The sequence below is a fragment of the Poecile atricapillus genome, chromosome 9 (assembly GCF_030490865.1).
Source record: "Poecile atricapillus isolate bPoeAtr1 chromosome 9, bPoeAtr1.hap1, whole genome shotgun sequence".
NCBI lineage: Eukaryota > Metazoa > Chordata > Aves > Passeriformes > Paridae > Poecile > Poecile atricapillus.
Window position 1 is genome coordinate 21,978,568 of NC_081257.1, and position 23,293 is coordinate 22,001,860.

A 23,293-nucleotide genomic window follows, 5' to 3' on the forward strand; every position below is an offset into this window, starting at 1 on the left:
GGAGGTGAATGATTCCCTTAGACCAAGGAACACCAAACACAGAACCACAATTCCACAATTCCATCTTTTCCTGCTGCCAGTCCTGATCCACAGCACAAGGAGGAGGTGGATGGGCACATTGAGCAGTTGGCCAGAGAGCTTCCATGGGAAATATGCAAAGAAGCTTCACTGTCACCTGCAAAATAAATCAGCAGCACCTGAGCTCTGCGATTTTATTATCAATCAGCCTTGAAATATTTCCTCCTTAATAGTCCAATGTCTGGAGGTGGATTCTCTGCTGAATGTAATAGCAGACCTTAACTCGCAGCTGAAAGCAAAGGACTCCAAAGGACAATTTTATGTGGAAGGACACGCTAAAGACATCTAATCTTAAATTATTGTTTTTCTTTCACAGGGGAAGAAACCCTTCATGGGCCTATTTTTATCCAAGAGCCATATGATATCACTTATTCCATGGGCTCAGCAAATCCAGAGATCCTCCTGAACTGCACAGCTAAAGGATATCCACTGCCATACTACAGGTGAAGTCAACCTTGGGGAAATACTGTCTCACTGTGGCTCTTTGAGTTGTGTTTTAATCACTGCAACACCAGAAACAAACACCCCAAAATCTGTTGAGAGCTCACAGCAAGAATATGCAAAGTTTAGAGTATATTTGAGGAACGAAGGAAAAATATTTTCGCTTCTTTGCTGTAAAGGAAATTAACACAGGAAAAGAAAATAATTAAAAATCATCCCCAAAGTATTTAAAAATATACAGAATTAATTCTGAATCCACAGAACAGCTGTGAAAAAAATGGGAAAATGGAAGCACTGAGCATCTGTACTTGATAAAACTTTCCATACACTAATAAATTCTTGGAAAGCAGAAGAGCAGTATCCTTCCCCTTTTCTAATTCCAGCATTTCATGTACATATTTGTGGTGTTTGTTTAGAGAAACAGCTCCACTACCTTACAAGAGTCACTTAAAAAAACCTTGGTACAGAAGATTCTTTGTTTATTTGGTAACTATGGTATCATCATTTACAATATAATTTATTATATTGCCCCAAGGATCTGGAAATCCAGGTTGGATAAGAGGAAAACTGGGAATCTAGGGAGAAAAAAAAAATAAAAAAAGACTTTATGCTTTCTTCAGAAAATAATGGGGAAATAATGGTAGAGGTGAAGGAAAATTATATACAAAAAATAAATCATTCATGCAAGACATGAAACAAAATTGTGTCCTACCAAATTCTTAGGGAATATTTATTGAAGAGATTTTAACTGTTCTCACCACGGCCTTCCCTGGAAAGGACCATCACTGGTTATCAGTTTGGTTTTTGGATTTCATGGCTTGATTTGTCCCCAGACATTGTGTTATGAAAGGAACCCTTAATTTCTTTAATTTCCTTTATGAAAGGAACCCTTAATTTCCTTTTCACAGAGTAACTTCTCCTCCTACGGGTAGAAACCTTCACGTATTTCCCAACCCATTTGTTCTCCCTGTTCTCAACATGAACATCAACAGGTTCAGGCCATGAATTTCAAGTCTTATCAGATCATCCACCCTTCTGTTTCATATTTAAGCAACTTCCTAGAAAATTCCTGGGCTCTTGTATCCTCCCATGGATTCCTCACATCCACAAAGAGCAGAGGCAACAGCTTCTACCAGGCAGGAGAGCTGGGAGGTCTCCCCCATCCCATATTTAATATCCATATTTTTTAGCTTAATTTTTTCTATTCACCCATTAATTAAACCCCCTGGGTTTTTTTCACCATTCCCATTTTTTTGCGAAGCCTCAGTGGCTCCAGGGACATGAGATCAACATCTGGGGATGGATCCTGGAGCCCTGAGGTCAATTAAAAGTTATCAGACAATCACTGCTGCAATTACACCACGATTTGGAGTGAACAGGGAGCTTTTCACTTGGCTTTGATTTCACCACAGCTAATGCTGGCTTTGTCAGATAAGGATTGAGCCCATATATTTAAAGTTCCAACAATTTTAGATAAATCAAGCCCAGTATGAAATTTTAATCATCTCTTTTGCTGAGTGATGGCAAAGAGCAGCAAGGACTGCTGGAGGTTTCTCTTTGATTTAGAAATACAGAGCCACTCCAAGAGGCAGAAACTTAGATATGAGTTAATTTGCTATTTAGCATTTTTTTACATCAAAAAATATGCTGGTAAATGTCTTTTCTTGAAATAAAAAAAAAAAAATGCTTAGCATTTCCAAAAAGTTTTATTTTACTAAGTACTCTTTTTATTCTTATAGACTTGTCAAATATAGTGATAATTTTTTGCAACTCCCCCTCAAAATATTGTGTGTCTGAGAAGCACAGTGCAAGAATTGTGTAGAACTGTAGGTGGAAGGGCTGAGTAATAAAAATGAGACACAGTTTTCCCTTTGGAAGTAACAGAGAACACAGATTACACTGGAAACAAAAATATGGATGGAAGCATCTCTGAAACCATTAAGAAATCTATATCAATGTTCTGATAAATATAATTTTATCTCTTATGTCTTTTTTATAAAGTCAAAATTGTCTATAATATTAGGTGTTATTCCAGGTGTTTCCTGGTGTGATGTTGGTCATAAATAAACACAACTTTATATTAGATTTATCATTTTTGGTACTAAAGCTTTTTTGGTTATAGTCACCAGAGGGTTTATCACCAACTAACTCAAGGAATTTTATGGTTTGTTTCTTTTTTTTTTTTTACTTGCAGTCTATCCATGAACACCCTGCAGTGTTTCCAGCAGTATTTTGACTTTTTTTGTTTGATTTCAGTTGTTCTCTTTCCCTGCACTTCCATTCAATATCCAGAGCAATCCCACAGTCCTGCATTTTCATGCAAGCTGGAAATTGAGGGTGTTTTCCCCTCAATAATCTTCTCAGAGAGAAGTCAGTGGAACCAATAAATAAATCCAAGGGCAGCATAAGCAGCATTCATTAGAAGAACATTTTAATATTTCAGCCCAACACAGAGTGCTTCACTAAGAGGAGATAAAGAGATCCAAATCCAATCCAAATCCAAGCAGCACAAGGATAACTGGAAAGCACAAATGAAAGGGAGGGAACAGAGCACAAAGTCTACAAGGATTGTAAATGACATCAAATATGTTACAATAATAATAATCATTGCATCAAGCTGGAGAACAATTCCCAGTAATCCCAAAAATCCACCCTTGACAGAGAAATTGCAGCCCTGATCTCATGTCCCTGTTCCCTGGAATGCTGCTCCTTGGCTTAGTGCAGATTCTGACTCAAAAATGGGGTGGGATTAAAAACTCCTTCACCCTCTGCTGTCTTGGTCAAAGGGAAGAGTTTTTAAACTTTATATTTTCTTCCTGACTGGAAATGCTGTACATGAATGGGGGTTTTGCAAATCCTTTTCCCAATTACAAGAAAGCCTCAGGTGGCTTGGCAGGACATTTCCATTTGAATGCAAATAATCTAAGAAATATAGAACACAATGAAGTCATAAAAACATTGATATTTTTATTATAGCAGCAGGCTGAAAAGATAATTTATTGGTAATTATTATGTGAGCATATACCTACTCACAGTCCTTGGGCTCCTAGGGAACTGATCAATTCAGCATCAGAATATAGGAAATTTTTTAAAGTTTAGGTTCTTTAACCTAAAAAAGAAAAACAATGACAGAAAAACAATCCAGGATATATTTCCTATAGTTGAGAAAAAATATTTTCCAGTGGTTGCATGAAAAAAAATCACAAAAAATACACAGATGATCTCTGCTTTAACGGGCTTATGTTAAAAATTCCCTAAAATAATTATCCGGATTTCTGTGTATTAATACACTGCAGAACACACCAAGTCATTAAATCATTGTCTACCACATGAATTCATTAATTCATTTCCTTCAGTGATGTAAACATATTAATTAGGGAAAAAGCCCACACCAGGAGCTGAACCCCTGATCTATATGCAAAGTTTAATAATCATTGTACCATGGTGATTAGAATGATTATGGGGATACTGTGAAGAATTCATTTGCAGCAACTAAGCCAACGTCTTCACATTTGTTTGGAAAAACAATTATAGACCTTAATTGGGAGCCATGCAATGATGACAGCAGTTATTTCAGTGATTGATTCTGAAATTAAAGAGAACTGGCAAATTAAAAACCAGAATATCTTGGATTAGAAAATGGAAAGCTTGAGACAATTTGGAGCATATGTAAATCCTGAAATATGGCAAAATGCTAACACTAATACCCTAAAATAACAGCAGAACCTAGACCAGCTAAAACAAATATCAAAAAGGAATCGAGGAGAGGTACAGAAAAATCAGCTGGAATTTGGAGGAAGAACTCCTGACAGTCGAGTGTTGCACCCCAATTTTTCAGTGTGGATGCATCCATGACAGGGGAGACAGTAACCCAAAGAAATGATTTCTTGTTATTAGAATTTGCTCACAGAATTCCACTGATTTCATATTTAATCAGTCATTACCTGTCAAAACAACAAGCGCTCACTTGAAGGTCAGGACACTCCCTGTACTTGTGGAGATTTCCCTTGGAGCACAGAATTGCATTTTTCAGTCCAGAGTGGAAATCCTCCCGCACAAAAGCAGCTCCTGAGCAGTGTGAGTGTGTGAGAGAGGCCTGGGAGGGGACTGACAAAACCCTGTGCTCTGTACCCAGGGATAAAGTGTGAGTTTGCTTCCATTTGTTACCTGGGGAAACTGCCCTCACTCTCAGGAACTCTGCAAAAAAACACAAATGCAACGTTTTTATGTTGTGATCCTTCAGATAATTAACAAGGAGATGATTGCCCTTGGTTTGGGCACTGCCAGGAGCCCAAAGTGAGCCATTGGCAGTTTTTGTATAAACCTTCCATCCCATGGAGGGCTTGGAAACACACCCAGAGATCAACAGAAATTATACAGATATATACAGAATTATACAGAATTATACACAAATTATACAGAATTATACAGAAATTATATTACAGAGCATGGCTCTGATGTAAAATCAGGAGAAGAAAGCACCTGGTTGTGTAGTTTTAGGATTACTGACCACCTAAAAAGTGGCATTAACAAACCCCAAACTTGCTGGCCTCAGTGGCTGAGTCCTTTATCCTTCCTTTGGCCCTCACATGAGCAAGGAAAATTCAACCCTAACGTGACTAATGGCAAAGGCACAAAAATTCCCTTCCTCAACCACATAATATTCATTTTCTTTGAAAGAGAAATTGTATTTTGACATCTGTAAACAGCTGGGTAATGTTGCAGACGCGATCCATTTTCTGCTTAGTGGACTAAAGGGGACGAATGATGATTTAAAATAGCAGTGTTCTCATCATTAAATGATCAGTCTCAGACTTGCTGTATAAAAACTTCCCTCTCAGCTTTTGTTCTGCTCTCTGAAGTGCAATCCTTCCTGATCTATATCTCCAAAGCATTTTTGTTGCCAAGTTCATGATTAGTCATTTGCAAGGACTGTAAAGCATATTCAGGTACCACTGATATTATAAAATATAATGTAGTTGTAGTCAAGGTATAAACCTCCCTCCTGACTGAATGGGTAACTTTGTGTGAATAAGTTATAATTACTTTTCGTGGACATTTGGGTGACTAAAGTAAAGATTTTCCAAAGAATACTATTATTGCTACCATTAAGATTGATGTAAGAAGCAGTCGTGTGTGAAAAATGATCTAATTTTGTGATATTTAACTACATTTTTATCATTACAGGTATGCTACAGCACACTTTTTAAGATAAATATGAATAGGCTCTGTAAATTATAAGCATAATTTGATTTTTTTCCCCTCAAAGGTGGAAGCAAAATGGCACAGATATTGATCTTACCATGAGTTATCACTACAGGTTGGTTGGAGGCAGCTTGGCAATCAATAACCCACATAAAAATCAGGATATTGGAACATACCAGTGTTTGGCCACAAATTCATTTGGAACAATTCTGAGCAGGAAGGCAAAGCTTCAATTTGCATGTAAGTTGGGAAGATCATGTTTATTGGAGCATTATTTTCCGATTAATTCTGCACATGGATTGTAATTTATTGGGTAATTAAACGATCATCGGGGATTCTGTCCAAAAGGTTTGACTTCCTTCAGCACTGCTTATTCCTAAAAAAAAAAAATAAATGTTCCTAGTAAATATTAATAACAAAACCAGACATCTGATGGCTGCTGCCCTCGGGAGCCAGAATAAAAATCAGGAAATTGAAAGGTCAAGGAAGATGAGCACAATTATATTCACTTAATAAAGGTGTTTTCACTTTTTAGGACAGTGGGTTTTTTGTTATCCCACAGGTAGCTACAGCTGGGAGCGGGGGGAATTGTTACAAAAAGTTGGGCTTTGAATTTTCTGTAGCTAATGAAGTCTAATTGAGACACAAAAACATTGTTCCCCTAATTGGAACACTGATTTTTTTTTTAATTTTTTTTTTTTTTACATTAATAAAGAAACACTCTTTTTCCTTACAGTGTGTAAAAGTGTGAGCTACTCTCTGAAATATTTCATAATTCAGCTCCCTCAGGTCAAGCATGTTGTCTGTCTTGAGGTGATTTAAAATTTATTTCATCTTTGCTCCCCGTTTCACTTCTTCACAACTTCACAACCTTTTTCACAAGGTTTGGACACGGTGACCGAGTTCTGTGAATGCCCTGGGGAGGGGGAAAAAACAGTGACAACCAAAAAAACTCCAGATATTCCTTCCAGCCCTTTCTATATTTTTTTCAGTCTAAAGCTCAGAGCAGTCTGTTGCTGGGAGAAAGCAATTGTTTTCAAAGCTCATTAATAAAACATGTGACTAAAGCCAACCTTGTGTCACTATTTCAGACACCAGCAAATGGATTAATTATTAATCTTGTTCCATTTCTCATAGCAAACCTCGTGTCACAGGGGTTACACAAAGGAGACATCAGAGGTCAGGCTGGTTCACAGAGTCTCTTTCAGCAGAGCTGATCAAAAAGTGTATCACTGGTACCTCATTTAATAATGTTTTACCCTGAATTCCTCAAATAGCTTTGATTTCCAAGAGCTGGTAAAACGTAAAAAGAATAAAATTTTGATTCATTATTTTACCACTTTTTCTGCTGAAACATTTTTTCAAGCCAGACTTCCTGTGTGGGAATTTTTTTTAGGATTTGGAGGTGAAGGTTGCTTAGTGACAGAACAAATTCCATTTTAGAAAGGAGCAAGAGTAGACAGCCACCTCAATATTGTCCATGGAGTCTGTAATCCCCAAGGAACCAAGGCAGGCCAGGGAGGGAGCTGAGAAAAGACCTAGGGAAAGGGAATATCCTTAATTGAAGGCACAAATGAGGTGTAAAAAAAATAAAATTGAAAAAAATAAAGTGGGGACAGAAAGAAAAACAGGAATATCTGTAAAAAAAAAGAAGGCCCTGGTGATTATTCAGCATTTTATATCAAGCAGCTCTTTTACTTAAGCTTAATACCCCCACCCAAGCACTTCCCAAAGTTCCTGCAGGGAGCACATCCCAGAGCTGGGTCTGGTTTGCCCCCAGCTCTCAGCCTGCTCCAGTCTAACAGCACCACAGAATGCTAAATTCATCCCCTAATCAAGCACTACACCACTTTTCCTGTAGTGGTGACAGATATTTACATCCTTCCCCATGGAGAAGAGAGAGGACAGACAAATCAAAGGCTGTTATTTACACTGACAAGCACAAATTTACAGGAAAATGCTTCAATTTAGCAGCATCACTGCAGAACTGGGAGTTTTAAGTTGTCTTACAATAGGGAAAAAATCCCCACAGTACATGGAAAACGTCATAATGACCTGATGAGAATAGTGGAACAAATTACCTTGAAACACTTATTTCACAGTCAACATTTCCTTGTTATTTTCATGTTGCCATCCAATTTAATTCTTTGTTTCAACCAGTACTTCAGGCTATATCTTAAAATCCAGGCAGGCAGGCACGTTGCTGTTATGACACTTTCATTCAACACCTCACAAAATGGGATTTCTCCCTGGACTGGAATGCCTGGAATATTATTGCAATCTCCCTGATAAAGAATTGAATCAAAGTTATTATCCAAGTACCAGGGTTTATGTGTATTTGTCTCTTTACTACAAGGTAACTAACTCTGAGTTGGAGTTGGAATTAATGATACCTCCAGAAACCTATTCAACATGTCAACTTAATATGTGAAAAATACTTTTTTCCTCTGTTCAAGATAGGAAGTTCTCCGAGAAGCAAAATAAATGCGGGACAAGATTAGAAATATGTCTTCAGATTCAGCTGGAGTTTGGTGCTTATCCTCTATTAAAACCAGAGCTGTCAAAGGAAAGCTGCAGGAGGAATATTGTACAGAAGGCAGTGGCATAGATTATTAAAGTTACAAGCTGAAAATGAGAGACAGCGTCAGGGAGAGGGAGCGCGTAAATGCATTAGCGGGATGCAAGGATGGCAGGCCCTTGGCATCCCCGCTTCCTGCACAAGGCTTGTTTTGTCATAAATAAACTTGAAAGCTGCCTATAAATCCTGCACGTCTCCTGCTCCCCTGCCAGCAGTACATTCAGAGCAGCCCACGTGTGGTTTGCAGGAGCTGGAGTTGCTGAGGTGGAAGTTGTTGTAAAGCTTTGGTGTCAGGCCTTGGCTGCTGCAGCCAGAGCCAGACCAGGAGAGGGTTCTTGTCCAGGCTGGAGTCATGGCCTGTCACCCACAGGGCTTTTCCCCTTCCAGGGCAGCGGTGACATCCAGCACAAGGTCACCAGCAACGCTTTAGCTCAGCCTAAAGGGAGGTCAAAGGCCTGGGAGGTTCATCTTGGAAGTAGGCCTGAGTCAGCTCGAAGGAAGAGATGAGGATGTGAGAGCTTTTCCTTCAGCTTTCACACAGCTTAGAATCACAGAAGCAGCAGAGGACACAGTTTTAAGCTGCAGCAGGGGAAGTTTAGGCTGGACTTTGGGAAAAAGGTTCTTCTCAGAAAGAGTGGTTGGGCACTGGAATGGGCTGCCCAGGGAGGCGGTGGAGTCACCGTCCCTGGAGGTGTTTAAGGAAAGACTGGATGAGGCACCCAGTGCCATGGTGTAGTTCATAAGGTATTGTTAGGTCATAGGTTAGAGGTATTTTCCATCTTTAATCATAGAATCACAAAATCACAGAATTAACAGGGCTGGAAAAGACCTTTGAGATCATCAAGTCCAGCCTTTGCTCAATCTCCCCCTGCTAGTAAACCACATCATAAAATGCCACATTTACTCATTTTTTGAGCGCTTCCAAAGATGGGGACTCCATCATTTCCATGAGCAGCCAGTTCCAAAGCTTGGCCACTCTTTCAGTGATGAAATTTTTCCTAAGGCATTTTTGTTTAAGGCATTTTATGCCTTAAAAAAAAAAGAGAAACATAAAACCTGTTAGGGAAAACTGCTTCAGTATGGCTTCAACCAGAACTTTCTCCCAAGGCACACAGGGGATTTGCTTTAATTATTTCCTCAATTTTAAGCAAAAATAACTGTGTGCAAACAACTGGTCTTGAGGGAAATCCCAGTAACAGGCTGCATGAAACAGCCTGTCCAGGCCTGTTACTTGTTCTTTTAGTTCTCAAACACATCTATAGCAGAGGCATTAAAGGATATGCAGGAGAAATAAGAACTGCAATTAAACACACTAGAATAAAAAAGGACTCCACAATGAAAAAGAATCAAATGAGAACCTAATTCATAATTATTCAGGGCATAAACCCAGAAAATTCAGTATTAATTGAAAGCATCTTGTTGCTTAGGGATCTTAAATTAGATTCTCAGTCAAATATTTCTCCCCTTGATGATAAAAGTCATGATGATTGCAGCTTCCTCAGACCTGAAATTCTGAGAAACAATGACAACAATCTAATTTCATGACTAGAATTGGTCACTTTGCCCTGAGCCACACAGGAGGGCACACACTGGAGCCTTTTAAGGTTTTAAAAGTTAAAAAAAATTTAAAATTTTTTAAGTTCCCCACAATGCTACAGACCCAGGAAGGATTTCTCCTTGGTGTTTTTGGGCTCCAAGCACATTTTCCTGGTTTTCAAAGTGGTGCTTAGGGGTTTTGCTCGGTGCTTGTTCTCAACAGCATTTTCCCAGCACTTCCACCCTCACTGCTCTTGGCCAGTGATGTGCTCACAGCAGTGAGAGTGACAGTGCTGGAGCACTTGGAATGAAATCTGCATCTCCCAAGAGCTTCCACGTGCTTTTTGTCAGAGACAGAAGACACAGTTTTGCTGAAATAACAAATTAGAGGCAATAATTCCTCCTGGACTGAGTTTTTGCCATTCTGAAACACAAAAATAACAGTCCATCGTTAGCATTTAACCATTTCAGAGAGGAATATATTAAACCAAATCAAACCCATTTAGTGTTTGCTGGATGGTGACAGGCTGAGCTTTAGCAGAGCTCTGTTGGAGGGGCTGACTGGGAGATGCTCAGTCAGCATGAAAACCCGCTTTTCATCTGATTACTTCATCGTGTTATTTACCTTTGAGTGCACACAAATTACAGAAACATCACAAAGCAATCCAGCAGCCTCAGGATGTCATAACCCTTTTCACTGGCAGTGTATGCTTTGAAACAGAAAATGGAAAAATCAATAGGCTTGGATCAGATAGGCTGAATTTGCAAAGTCTGGACATGCATGAATTTAAGGCTAAATGGCACCTACACTTCTGGCTGGGTTGTGTTGTGGTGCAGTGTGTGTCCAGAAGTCCCTCTGTAACAATTGTATTTGATTAAAAGGTGTGCTAGCTGTTGTAACTACCACCTAGAGTAAAGCTCTCTGGGTCTTTAAGCTGGTTGTTAATTCATCACAGCACATGAGGGCTGGAATACTGATCAGACTCCCTGGCAGCTGGATTGCAGGAATGAACTCTGGCAGCTCCTTTCTTTATCAAAAGGAGGCAAAAACTGCTCCGTTCAGCACTCAACAGGCACTCAGGGATGTGCAGCTGATGGCTGAGGAGCAGCAAGGAGAAAGAGCTCAGCTTGCCAGTGCCAGGAAAAGGTCATCATCATCACCATCATCAAAAATACGTCCCCGAAAGTTTGACTTGGTTTTCTAAATTCCCTTTTCCCTTTAGGGGCATATCAGGTAAAGCCATAGATTTTCCTATATCCACATAGAATCATGGAATGGCCTGGTTGGAAGGGACATTAAAGATCATCCAGTTCCACTCTCTGCCACCTTTCACTATCCCAAGGTGCTCCAAGCCCCATCCAACTTGGCCTTGGACACTTCCAGGGATCCAGGGGCAGTCTCAGCTTCTCTGGGCATCCTGTGCCAGTGCCTCCCTACCCTCACAGGGAGGAAATCCTTCCCAATGTCCCATCTAATCCTGCCCTCTGTTGATTTGAAGCCATTTCCCCTGGTCTTGTCGCTCCAGGACCTTTTCCCAAGTCTCTCTCCATCTTTCTTGTAGCTCCTTTCAGGCACTGGAAGGCTACAGTGAGTTCACCCAAAGCTTTGCTTCTCCAGGCTGAACAATCCCAGTTCTCTCAGCCTCTATCCCCATTCTATCACCTCTCTCTACCCTACACATGCTGAATAATGCACTGACCACACCTCTCTTTTAAAAGTGTGGCCTTCTATATAATCCTAGAATGGTTTGGAAAGTACCTCAAAGCTCATCTCATTCCAGCCCCACTTCCACAGGCAGGGACACCTTCCTCTGATGCAGAAACACATCTCAGCTGCAGATACAGGGAGAATCAGCCATAAAATTCTCCTTGGCACGCTCTGCACAGCCCTCCTGGTGATCCTGGTAACACCTCCCAGTCTGCATCTTCCCTTCAGCGGGTGAGGAACAAATGCAACGTGCAGTGGGAGCACTCGCTGTGGATCGATCCTGTCTGGAGGATGGAACTGCTGCTGTCATCTCTTCCATATGTCACTAAACAGGCTCACAGCTCAAAATTGCCTTTTGGACTTCTAAGCACAGGTAGAATCCAATATCACTGCAGCAGCAGCAGCAGCAGCAGCCACCCTCCCTGGTGTGGGGAGCTGAGGGCCAGAGCAGAATGAGTTACAGGAAATAAACCCTGTATTTTGTCAAAATTTTGCTTGGAGGGAAAAGAAAGAGAACTTTCATTTATCACTTCTGATTGCTATGGACACTCTGTGCCAATGCTCCAGATCTCTCTGCAGCAGGAGACCACACCAAGGTCTTTGCTTAATGGATGCTCTCCGTGGAGCAGACCCACCAACCTCAGGCAAGTTTTCCTTTTTTGCCCCTTTACTTCACAGAGTTTCCTCAGGAAATCAGGACAAACCTGGTGAGGTTGTAAGGAATATGACATTTCCAGGAATAACAGCCCCAACTCTCCCAGCTGTCCTCACAGGAGAAGCGCTCCAGCACTCTGATCAACTCGGTGGCCTCCTCTGGGCTGGTTCCAACAGGAAGGGGTCTCTAAGGGGTCACTATCCTGCTCTACCCACCCCAAACTGGGGCACTGGGCATCCTTCAAGGCCACTTTGAACAGAACTCATGCAGAGAACACTCTAAAGTGATGCAATTTAATCACTCCAAGACCAGAACAGCTGCAAGACCTCACCACGCTCAACTCATCTTCCCATATCCCCATTGAGCCTCCCAGTGTTTATTTCTTTGCAGAATCCTGCACACACAGAGCCTCTTGCAGGCTCCAGGAAGAGCAGGAACCACCACTCAGCAGTGATGAAGCAGGAAGCCTGGAAGGGTTTCACCTGCCTGCTGACAGGACAAGGCAGGGCGATAATAGAACTTCTATTTTAAAGCTCTGATATCACAAGAATAGGATTCTGTGAATCTCCTGCCATTCCTGAAGACACAAAGAACAGCCTGGATTCTTAAAACCAGAAGATATGGGTGTATCTCCATAAGGAAGGGGGTTTGCTTTCTCCATCATTCCCTTTTTTAGTCTCCTCTGCATTCTCAGAGCCCATGTGATGTCCATTGACACCAAATGCTGTCACAGACTCCCCTCTCCTGTCAGACACATCCTGAAGCTGATGGGAGCAACATTCTCTGTTTATTTTATGTTGTAACAGACCAGAAACATCAGAAACTCCACTTTTCTGCCCCTCCAACTGTTTTAACATCTCTCTCAGAGTACTTAACCACTGTGTTCAAGGCTCTGCTCTTGGTTAAAGCTGCTTTATTCCAGGTTAGTTCCTTAAACTTTTATTATAAAAGGAGGTTTTTAATCTGTGAAACAGAGATCTACATTGCAGAGGGGTTGTAAGGAGCAATACAGGCAGTGAACCAGGCAGATAAAGTAGTAATAGGGAGCACAGAAGTATTTGAAGATTATCTTTTAGTTCTATATTACTTACTCTTCTTTAGGTCCTTTAAAAGTGCTTATCCTAAATCAACCCATTGCCAGTTGTATTGGAAAAGCAATATATGTGATTGAGATATGGTGGGGAACAAAGCATCCACAGGTCCTGGAGCTGATAGATTCTGATTGATAAAATTTAATACATGGGAAGGATAAAACCAGTCTATGTTTGCAGTCTGGGTGATTTGCTATTTTATCTGCTCTCCTTTCATTACAGACAAGATGATGTAGATTCCAATAAATTATTGAGTGAAATATCCATGATGTTCACATGAGATTCTTCATTTTTTGGCGTGGCGAAAGAAGTTATGGTGGAGGTTTGCAAGGGAAAAAATACTAAATTATTTGGAATAAATGATGGGATTTTTTTTTCTTATAAAAAGAATGAAATTAATTGATCAGTTATTTTTGCAGTGAAGATTGATCCTGTGTAATGTTTTAAGGCAGCAGATAAACTTGTCTATTCTGTAGCTGATATTGGAGAAGGAGGAACAGCGTGTAACATTTGGACTTTTCATGGAGTGAAGGAATGAGGTCACAGACATTGCTTTGCTCAACAGGAAAACCACATCTGGCACTGAGAATGCACTGAGCTGTAAATATCCATTTCTAAATGCTACAGCAAGAACAAATAATGTAACCTACACCTGAAATCCCACTGACAAGATTCACATTCAAAAATCCCCTACATCAATCGCTCGGGTAAATCTTGAAATTCCCATTGGAAGGAATTCTTTGAGGGATTTGCAGCTGGAATGAGGGAGGTAAAAAAGGGGCTGGGGGTAACTCAGGGTAATTCTACCAGAGGTAATTCTGTGCTGGATCAAGATCTCCATAGGGCTGAGCAGGAATTTGGGAAGGGCTGAAGCAGTGTGTGGGATCTCTTTCTTCCTTGCCACTTTCCCTCTCTTCCTTGCCATTTATATTGTATGTATTACGAGCTTTGATTATTATTTTATTGGTAGAAACATAACAAAAAGAATTAGTGGCCTGAGGTGGGACTGTATCCACCAGAAGCCAGGAGAGGGATGCAAGAGGTCCTTCCTGCAGGAGCAGGGACATCTCTGTGTCCCCAGCAGCAAGGTCAGGGTCTGAGGGAAGGGAGAAGTTCCTGAACCATCTCCACATAGTTAAGAACAGGTTTCTGTGGGAGCAGTGGGAAACATGAAGGAGAAGAGGTTTGGGTAAGAATTAACCCCCCTGCCAAAAGGACATTTGCTGCAGCAGCCAGGGCTGTCTCCTGTGGAAGTCGGGCGAGTCAGTGTAGCTGTGGCAGGGATAAATCCAACCCTTGAGGTTCAGCCCAGGAAGAGAAATCTGTCTTTAAGAGCTCTCCAATCTGGAGAAAACTCCTGCAGACGGCGAAGTGACTCTGGTGATGACAGGTGACAAATGAACTGTGCCATGACAAGTGAGAAAACTGTTCAGGAATATAAAATATTAAACAAATATTCCCTCTGTGCCCCTCCCTGGGAGAGGGGCAGCTCCTCAGCTGTGCCTCTGGCCTGCAGATGGGCTCTGGAGCAGGAGCCCTAAGGCTGTGTCAACACTTACTGCTCAGAGCAAGTCCTGTGCTCAGCTCAGAAGAGAAATTTAATATTTTATGCTGCTAACTCTATAAAAGCAGGGGAAAAAATAACAAAGGCCAGATGTAGACCAGCTCTACAACTCCCCAGCATATGTTTCTGTGCTCTGGGTTTGTTGGTGCATGAACAAAAATCAAGCCAGCTCAGGGTTTTTCTCCCCCTCACCTCACCCTCCTTCTTTAATTTAATTGTGACCTTCCACTTTTTTCCTCTAGAGAAGCTTGGTATTATTTTGTAAAGGGCATTTTCACTCTTTAATTGAATAAGACAATCAGACTGCGGCAGAAATTATTGCTCCCCACCTTGAAAATGAGTGCCTGGATTGGCCATTCAGGTCATTTAAGCTGAATTGAGAACCCGTGTTCATCCTGAAGTGTAAATTACAGGTCCTTTCCCTAGGAAGCTCCAAAAGTAATTTAACCAAATAAGGAAGAACTGATGAAGGCCCTTGGATGATTGCACAGCTTTGGAGAAGGACAGGACCCAGTGATTGTGGTTTTTTCTTTCTTTTTGAGAAGTATCAGGGAATTTTGGGGGACAGGGCAGCTTTCCCTTTACCCACTCTGGGATGCAGCAGTCCCCTAAGGTGGAAATGAGAACAAAATTGGGAATTCCAGTGGAATTTTAACCTGTCCTGGTGGAAGGGGACACTCAAGCATTTCCCAGGCTGCTCCTGGCTGATTCAGCTCCAAATCTTCCAGACCTGAGGTGTTAAAGGCTCATGAGTGCTTCAAATGGAGCAGGAGAACTCAGCAGGTGTTGAGGAAAAAAAAAAAAAATCCAAGTATTTAAAAGGCAGGAAATGGGAAATACTAAGCGGCTTTCAGACACCTTAATTAGAGATAACACTGCTCTTAATCTCAGAATTGAATTCATAGAAAATCAATTAGAACATTTAAAAAATTGAGATTAGATGCTAACGGGAAAAGATTAATGTATTGACAGTATTATCAAGACAAAGGAACTGTCAGAGGGTTTGTTCAGCAAGTTTAGTGCAGTTTGGAAAGAGAAAAAGAGAGTTTACTTTGCAGTGGAAGTTGTAGGGAAGGAGATTAGCCGTTCCTTTGGGAGATATTTGGAGAAAGAAAGATATTTCCATAGCATACCCTGTAGTATCCAGGCTGCAAGAGATTGGTGCTCATCTCCTACAAGGCAATTAAGTACAAAAACACAGAGGAGAAGTAAAAATTAGGGATTAATGTCCAGGAGGGATCTGGGGGGGTCTGGATAGGCACAGCCTGTAGCTAAAAGGGCTTTAACCCAAATTTTTTTGGGATTTACTTTATGTGAGAGAAGAAACAAACCCAAAATCTGGAATTATGGGGCCTTCCAGAAGCTGAGATAATTTAAAAGATTCAATAGGCTCTGCTTTAATTATCTGTAGTTATGACAGACCTAAATTCTCTGATTCAGGCACCAAATTCAGACCCAAATGGGGCCCCTAATTCACCACAGGCAGAGCAGAGGGAGGGAACTAATTGACAGCTGATAAGACTTGTGCTGAAAATACAACAAATCATAACCAGGAGCTTCCTTGGGAAACTGCTGAGCTTGTCCTTTGCACCCCATTTCCCTGTGAGGAGATTCCTGCGGTGCTGCACCACTGCAGGAGCACCTCTCCTATTGCAATATATCACAGGCAATAAGAGACACAGGGAAAAAAATAAAGGCAACAGAAGTGATCTATCAGCATCTGACACAGGCACGTGGAAATGTGAGGAATTGTATTGATTTGTCCTCAGAAGCGTGGCTAATTTGTAAGGAGCTCTTACTCCTCATGCCTTAACATTCATTGCACATTTCAATACCAAGTAATTACAACCATTATATTTGGGATTATGTAATGACAAAACATTTATGAGGGAGGAAAAAAAAATAAAAATCAAAAGTTCAAGAAAGCATGAAATCACATTAATTCAGATGAACTGTGGTAATTATGCAAGGTGATAAATTGGAGTTTCTCTAATTGTCTGTAACAATTTCATATATTAAAACACCCAAGTTTCCTTGGTTTCCTTGGAGAAGTTCTGTGCTCCTTGTTAAGATGGACTGGTTTGGAATGGATGGGTTTGGCTGGACTGTCCCTGAGCAGGTTCAGGAATTTCAAAGCCATGATTTGGAGGTTGAAATGACTGAGTTGCTTCTTGTGATTAAGTTTTTGTTCCTATCCAATATATTTAAGAAGCAACTACCTAATCCCAGGAAAACTGAGCTTTCCCTCTGTTGTGTAGCTAAATCTGCTACTCTGACACCTGTAAGGCAGTTTTATATTAAAATAAACCAAACAAAATCCCAGATGTGTAGGTAATGGAGGTGGTGGTGAAATTAGAATAAATATATTAATGAACAGTCAGCAACTGGATGTTGCTTGGAGCAACCTGCTCTAGAGGAAGGTGTCCCTGCCATGGCAGGCCATGGGACAGGATGGGCTTTAAAGCCCCTTCCAACCCAAAGTGCTGTGGCATTTTTGATTATCTCCATTATTATGAGCTTTAAAACATTAAGGAAAAAATAATGTATGGCTGAACTTATTAATTAACCTATTAATTAACACAAATGCTTCAGCAGGAATGATTTCCATCAGTTCCATTTTGTTTCTGTCTCCAGAGGCCATTTTTTCAGGCAAACACCTCACCCAGCTTGGGTTTGGTTCTCTCACTGTCAGGTTTGTGCTCAGCAAAGTGGCACTGATGGTCACCTTCACCCAGCACTGATATTCCTCTCAGCCTCTGGTTTTACTCTGTTAAAAATCTCCCTGGAAGACTTTCAGGTTATAAATCAGGATAAAGGCAGGTCAGAGGGGCTGGGAGCACCCTGAGATAGCAGAAGGTGTCCCTGCCCATGGCAGGAGTGGAATGGGATGGGCTTTAAGGTCCTTCCAACCCAAACCTTCTGTAATCCCATGACAGCATCCTTGACCTCAGTGGGCAAAGTTGGGTTACACCAGGTGAAAAATGTTTGACCCATTCCTTCTCCCCATTCCTCCCTTCATTCCCAGCCTCCTCCACCTCCAGCCTTCCTGCTCCCATGGGAGAAAGCTGTTCCCAATCTCCATCCCACAAAATGCCATATGTTTGGGGTGCTGTGAGCACAGCCCCTCCTCGCTCAGCTCTGCAACATTCCCAGCCCGGGACGAGGCCGTGCCACGCGCAGCTGAGTCCGTACGTTCCCACTCCTCCCTGGGAAGGATTTCTTGTGCATCTGAGCATTTTGCTTGGCCTCCATGACCTCATTATCACATCAAACTGATTAATCGTGCTCTACCAAGAGCAGGCTGCCAACATGCACAGATCCGGGGGAAAAAAAATGTGGTTTTTTTGTTAAAACTCGCAGCTGAGAGAGCAATGGAGTGTGAGGGAACTCGTTGTTCTTCAAGTGAGATAAATACAGACAAAGAATGAAAGGAATTATGTAGGAACTAGGTGATAATTTATTTATAGATCTCTGCAGAAACACTGAAGTTAGCAAATATACCATCTGTTAAATAGTCATCTTATTCCTAAGTGCATATTAGCAATCTAAATGTGTGCCAAACACCTGATCTTAGCCTTCTTAGTTGATACTCTTTTTGACAAGCAACATTCTGCTTTATTAGGTTATGTCATGTTACGTTATAAAGCTGTGCTAGGGAACAGGAGCTGGAAGAACACAGTGGTTGTGCTCTCTTGGTAAAAATGAACACCCAGGGCAAGGAGAAGTGGTTTTGACAGCAGACAGAATTTCAGAATAACAAGAACAAAGTAGAATATCTGTATTTTTATCCTCAGGTAATTTATATATATATATATATACACTTAACACATTTCAAATTGCAATGAATCATTGAAAATACAAGCCCACAGGTTGGAAAATAGACAGAGAAATCTTTGTGGCAAAGACAAACATCATTTCTGAGCGTCCACCTCTTCCTTCTCTCATCCACCTGGACTGCAAAGCCAAAGTGGATTATTTTATAGCTCATTATTGAACCCATTTAAATGAGATGTCACAATATTCCATGGGAGATGCTGCCTGCCTGGAGGAAGAGCCCAATAAAGATGAAAACAGAAGCAACACCAACTATTAATGAATTCTTTTTATCTATTTTGCCTTGGTTTGCTCTTTCAGAGGTTTGGGGTTCTCTTGTTCTTCAATGATTTTGTATTACAGAGAGAGGCAGTGAATAAATTCACTTTTTGCAATTATCTATCAAAATCAGTCAAAGCAAAAGATCTTTTCTGGTTTGGCCTGTGAAATTTTGGGGAGGTGAGGGTTTCTAAAGGATGCAGAGTGATGAAGATCTTGGAGTTAAGCAGTGGAATGGATTCTTTAAAGAAAAGATCTTTTCTTAAAGGCCTTTAAAAATTGGGTTAAATAAGGACATTGCATATTTGTCCCTGTCATGGGTGAGATGAAGAGATTAAATGATGATTTATGTGCCTCCACAGCTGCTTTTTTATACCTATGATTAATAAGCATAAAGGGATGGAAATCTCCTCTCCCGCACTGGAAAATCCGAGTTGCTTCATAAAACAAAGCTACAAACACGTCATGAAAGAGCCCAAACTCCTGCCTAGGGATTTTGATCCTCAAGGTTGAAAAGTGGAGACTGAAAAGGCACAGCCAACTTTTTCCCCACATGGATTTAACAGAAAGGTTTAGATGGGATATTGGGAAGGAATTCCTCTCCGTGGGAGTTGGGGATGCCCTGGCACAGGTGCCCAGAGCAGCTGTGGCTGTCCCTGGATCCCTGGAAATGTCCAAGGCCAGGTTGGATGGGGTTTGGAACAGCCTGGAACAGTGGGAGGTGTCTCAGGGATGGAGCTGGATGAGTTTCAAGGTCCCTCCCAACCCAAACCACTCCATCACTCCATTATACAATCAACAATGGTCCTGCTCCCTATAAAACTGATCCCTAAGAGATCTCATCCTCCTGCTTTTAATTATTCGAGTCAGGGACACTTGTCATGGTTTTAATGGAGAGACACGGACAGGTGACACAGCACCTAAAATGAGAATAAAACTGATAACATGACATATTGTGTCATTAAACTAAAAATTGCTACTAGCAGCTCATTACTTTCCAAAATCTATTCCCATTTCAGAGCGAGGTATTACACAGTTAATTCTCAATTGTCAGGAAAACCTTTTCCTCCTGCTGCACTGCGCTTCCTTTATTTTTTTTCTCCCTCCTTTCTCGGATGTCTCATAACAACTGAAATTTTGTTCTTAGAAAAAAACCCAAAAAAACCCAAAAAACATAGGGCTGATTTCCCACAGTGAAAATATTGGGAAGAATTACTTAGACTGCACAGATTTTCCATACTGCCCCAGAGTTTTTGGGGGGATTTAACTCTATTTTTAAGTAGAAATTGCAGTTTGTTTCATATTAGCAGCAGAGGGAAAGAGGAAAGGGAACTGTGACCATTTCTGTTGTAAGCACCTGAATCCTAAAAAAAATCAGAATTTTTGCACCTTTCTAATATTTTTAAAACATTTAATAATAAATTAAAATATTTAACATAATAAATATGAGAATTTGAGGGTCTTTTTTCCCCTTGTCCCAGGGCACAAAGCCTCAGACCAGGCACCCCAAGCAAATCCTGACAGGAACTCCAGGGACTGCTTTTCCACACAGACATTTGGTGCTGGCCTTTTTCTTCTCAGAAAATAATTGCCAGGAAAGAAAGAAAATGCAGTAAATTTCCTCAGATGGAATTTCCAAAATGAGTAAATAAATCCAAAAATTCAGAGACTGGATTAAGTATGAAGCCAAACTCTAATTAATCATATTATGCCCACCTACTATTTTGTCTTTTAATTAGAATTACAGGATAGAATACAACTAAATATTTTTTTTTTTTACTTATTTTTCTTGGCCTTTCTTGTGTTTTTTTCCTCTTGGGCTACCCATAATCCATGGCAGAGCTGTAGCCAGCAGGCAATTAAAAGAACATCAGAGTTTAAAACCCTTTCCCCATGTATTGACAGGCCCCATCCATTGTGCTATGACAGCACGAGGAGGTGCTACAGGTGCTTAATTCAATCCAGCCCCCTCTGAGCAGACAATGTCTTCATAGGAGACCAATATCCAGGAGATGAAGAGGAGGAAAAGAAAAATTAACTGTGTAAAGTTCAGCTAAGGGGGAGAAAATTGATATATTGACATAAATAGCTGAGGCTGTACAGGTAGTAATCGTTATTGCTCTGACCAACGAGGGCTGTTTCTCTCTATTGAACTCTGGCTCAGGTTGGTGTTCAGCTGATGAAAAATGGAACAATTGTTTGAAACAAGAATCTGCAGCAAGGTAAATAAAATGAGCTTAGGGCAGGCAATTTACAGCTCTGTGGTATAAAGAGGTTTAAGGGGAAGCTGATATTTATTGTATTAAAATGTATTTTGAATGGGTTTCGAGCAATCATTTCCCAAATGGCTGTAAGAAAATGGGAAGGCTTCTCATTAGGATGAGAACTGGATCAAATAGTAAATAATCTTTTTTTTTTGTTTGTTTTAAGCACATCTCCTGTGTCATGTTTTGTAATTGAATTAACGGGAATCAGGCTTATAATTCCTCACCATCTCAGTGAAACGTGAGGAAGCAACAGATTAAGTGTGGTATTAGGTGTAGTGAAAAATAGACATTAAAAGCCATAAAAATCACCTGTGGGAGATGGGCATGGACAGATTTCCCATTGAAAGTCCCCTCTTCCTCCCCTTTAAAACCAGTGCTAAAACTCATGGCAATTAAAACATATCCAAACACTGCAGCCAGTTTAGGCCAGACCAGAATCTTAAAGAAAACAACATATTTTTATCATCATTTAAACCTACACTCTGTGGGAGTCCTGCTGATCTTTAATTATCACTTGTATATATAGAACACAGCTGTTCTCTGTTTCTATAGAAAAGGAAACACTACAAAATGCATTTTTTTTTTTTTCCTCCAATCCATGTAGATTAAGTCTTGCAAGTTCCAAAAAATGATGCTGGAAAAAGTCGTGGAATAATAGACTGGCTTTGCAAATAGAAATTGTAAACACAAATTCCCAGAGTTGCAGTAGAACTGCTGCAGGAATAAATATTTTGTGAATGCTAAAGGACTCAGTTATGGTTGATCTGGGTTGATCCAGGATGATCTGGGAGGTCTTTTCCAACCTTTATGATCTTTTAAATCCACGATACCAGGTTGGGTGAGCTATTTTTGCGTACAATTTCTCAATGAAATTAAATTCTGCCATCCAATACATGACTGTTCTTGAGCTAATAAATTGGATAAATTGGGATGCAGTTGGGAAGGAATCTGCAGGATAATAACCAGGCCTTGTTTTCTCCTTCTCCCTCAAGACCTGGAGAACTTCGAGACGAGAGCGAGGAGCCCGGTGTCGGTGAGAGAGGGACAAGGAGTGGTCCTGCTCTGTGGAACTCCTCCCCACCACGGAGGTACGATGAGGGACAGCCTGAGCAGCCCCTGCTCTGCCTCAGGAGAGCCAGAATTCCCTGTGGGATTGGCACTGGAATTTGCTTGTGCATCAGTTTCTGGGGTTGACAACAAATTTGGGTTTTGTTTCTTCAAAAGACACTGGGTACACACATTTTTAGGGTCCTTTTGATTATTTTGTTAGGGAGTAGAACCTGTCATTCCTTGGGACACAGCAAGGACGGCATGAAGGTCTCCAAGACACTCTGCTGACATTCCTGGATATCCCAGGGTCCTCATGGAATGGCAGAAAAGCAGCTCAGCAATTCTTCCTACACCAAATCTGCTCCAGGTCTGCATGGAAAGGCTCCTTTCCCCTTTAGTGCTTGCTGCTGCAGTGCCCTCCTTTGAGTCCTGCATCAGACACACTGGATTTGTCATGAAGCCTTGGCTTCTGCTCTTGAATCCCTGATTTTATTCCTTCCTGATAATCAGAGAACACTTTAGGCTGGAAGGGGCTTCTGGAGAGGTGAACTGCCTGATTAAAGGAGGGCCTAGATCAGGTTTCACTCTAATTGTCGGTGCTTCAGATGGGGAATGAAAAGGAGTTTTCTGATGAATTATTTTGGGAGGGCTGACCATAAGACCCTGGAGTTCTTCCTTTCTGAGTGGGGTAAATCCAGGTGAAAATTTTACCCAAGTAAAGCAGGTATTTATAAATAGAGGGGAAATATCAATGGCATAGTTACCAAATTGTCTTGTTCTGGACTTAAAGAATGAGCAGCTCTCGGGTGACTCACGTCCTGCTTTTGGCAGCAGTGACCACACATCCACAGGAGCTGCAGTTTTCCATGTCCTGCTCCCAGCAATCCTCCTTAAAGAAACAGAGTTATAAGCCAAAGTCCCAGGAGAAGGTAAATAGTGATGCAGGAAGAGCATGCAGTATTTCAGGGAGGGAGAAAAACCCATCAATCAGTAGGAACCCCTCCAGTCCTATGGAAAGGAAGTGTCAG

General features: G+C 41.0%; 1 protein-coding gene across 1 annotated transcript in view; it reads left to right on the top strand.

Moving 5' to 3' along the window:
* Positions 1–5,807: 5,807 nt before the first annotated feature.
* The window catches only part of CNTN6 (contactin 6), a 73,534-nt gene continuing 56,048 nt past the window's right edge, over positions 5,808–23,293 (top strand). Inside the window, exons 1-2 of the mRNA XM_058844934.1 lie at positions 5,808–5,964; positions 22,208–22,303. Of these exons, the coding sequence (XP_058700917.1) occupies positions 5,823–5,964; positions 22,208–22,303 (238 nt within the window). The 5' untranslated portion in view covers positions 5,808–5,822. The remainder of the gene's footprint in view (positions 5,965–22,207; positions 22,304–23,293) is intronic.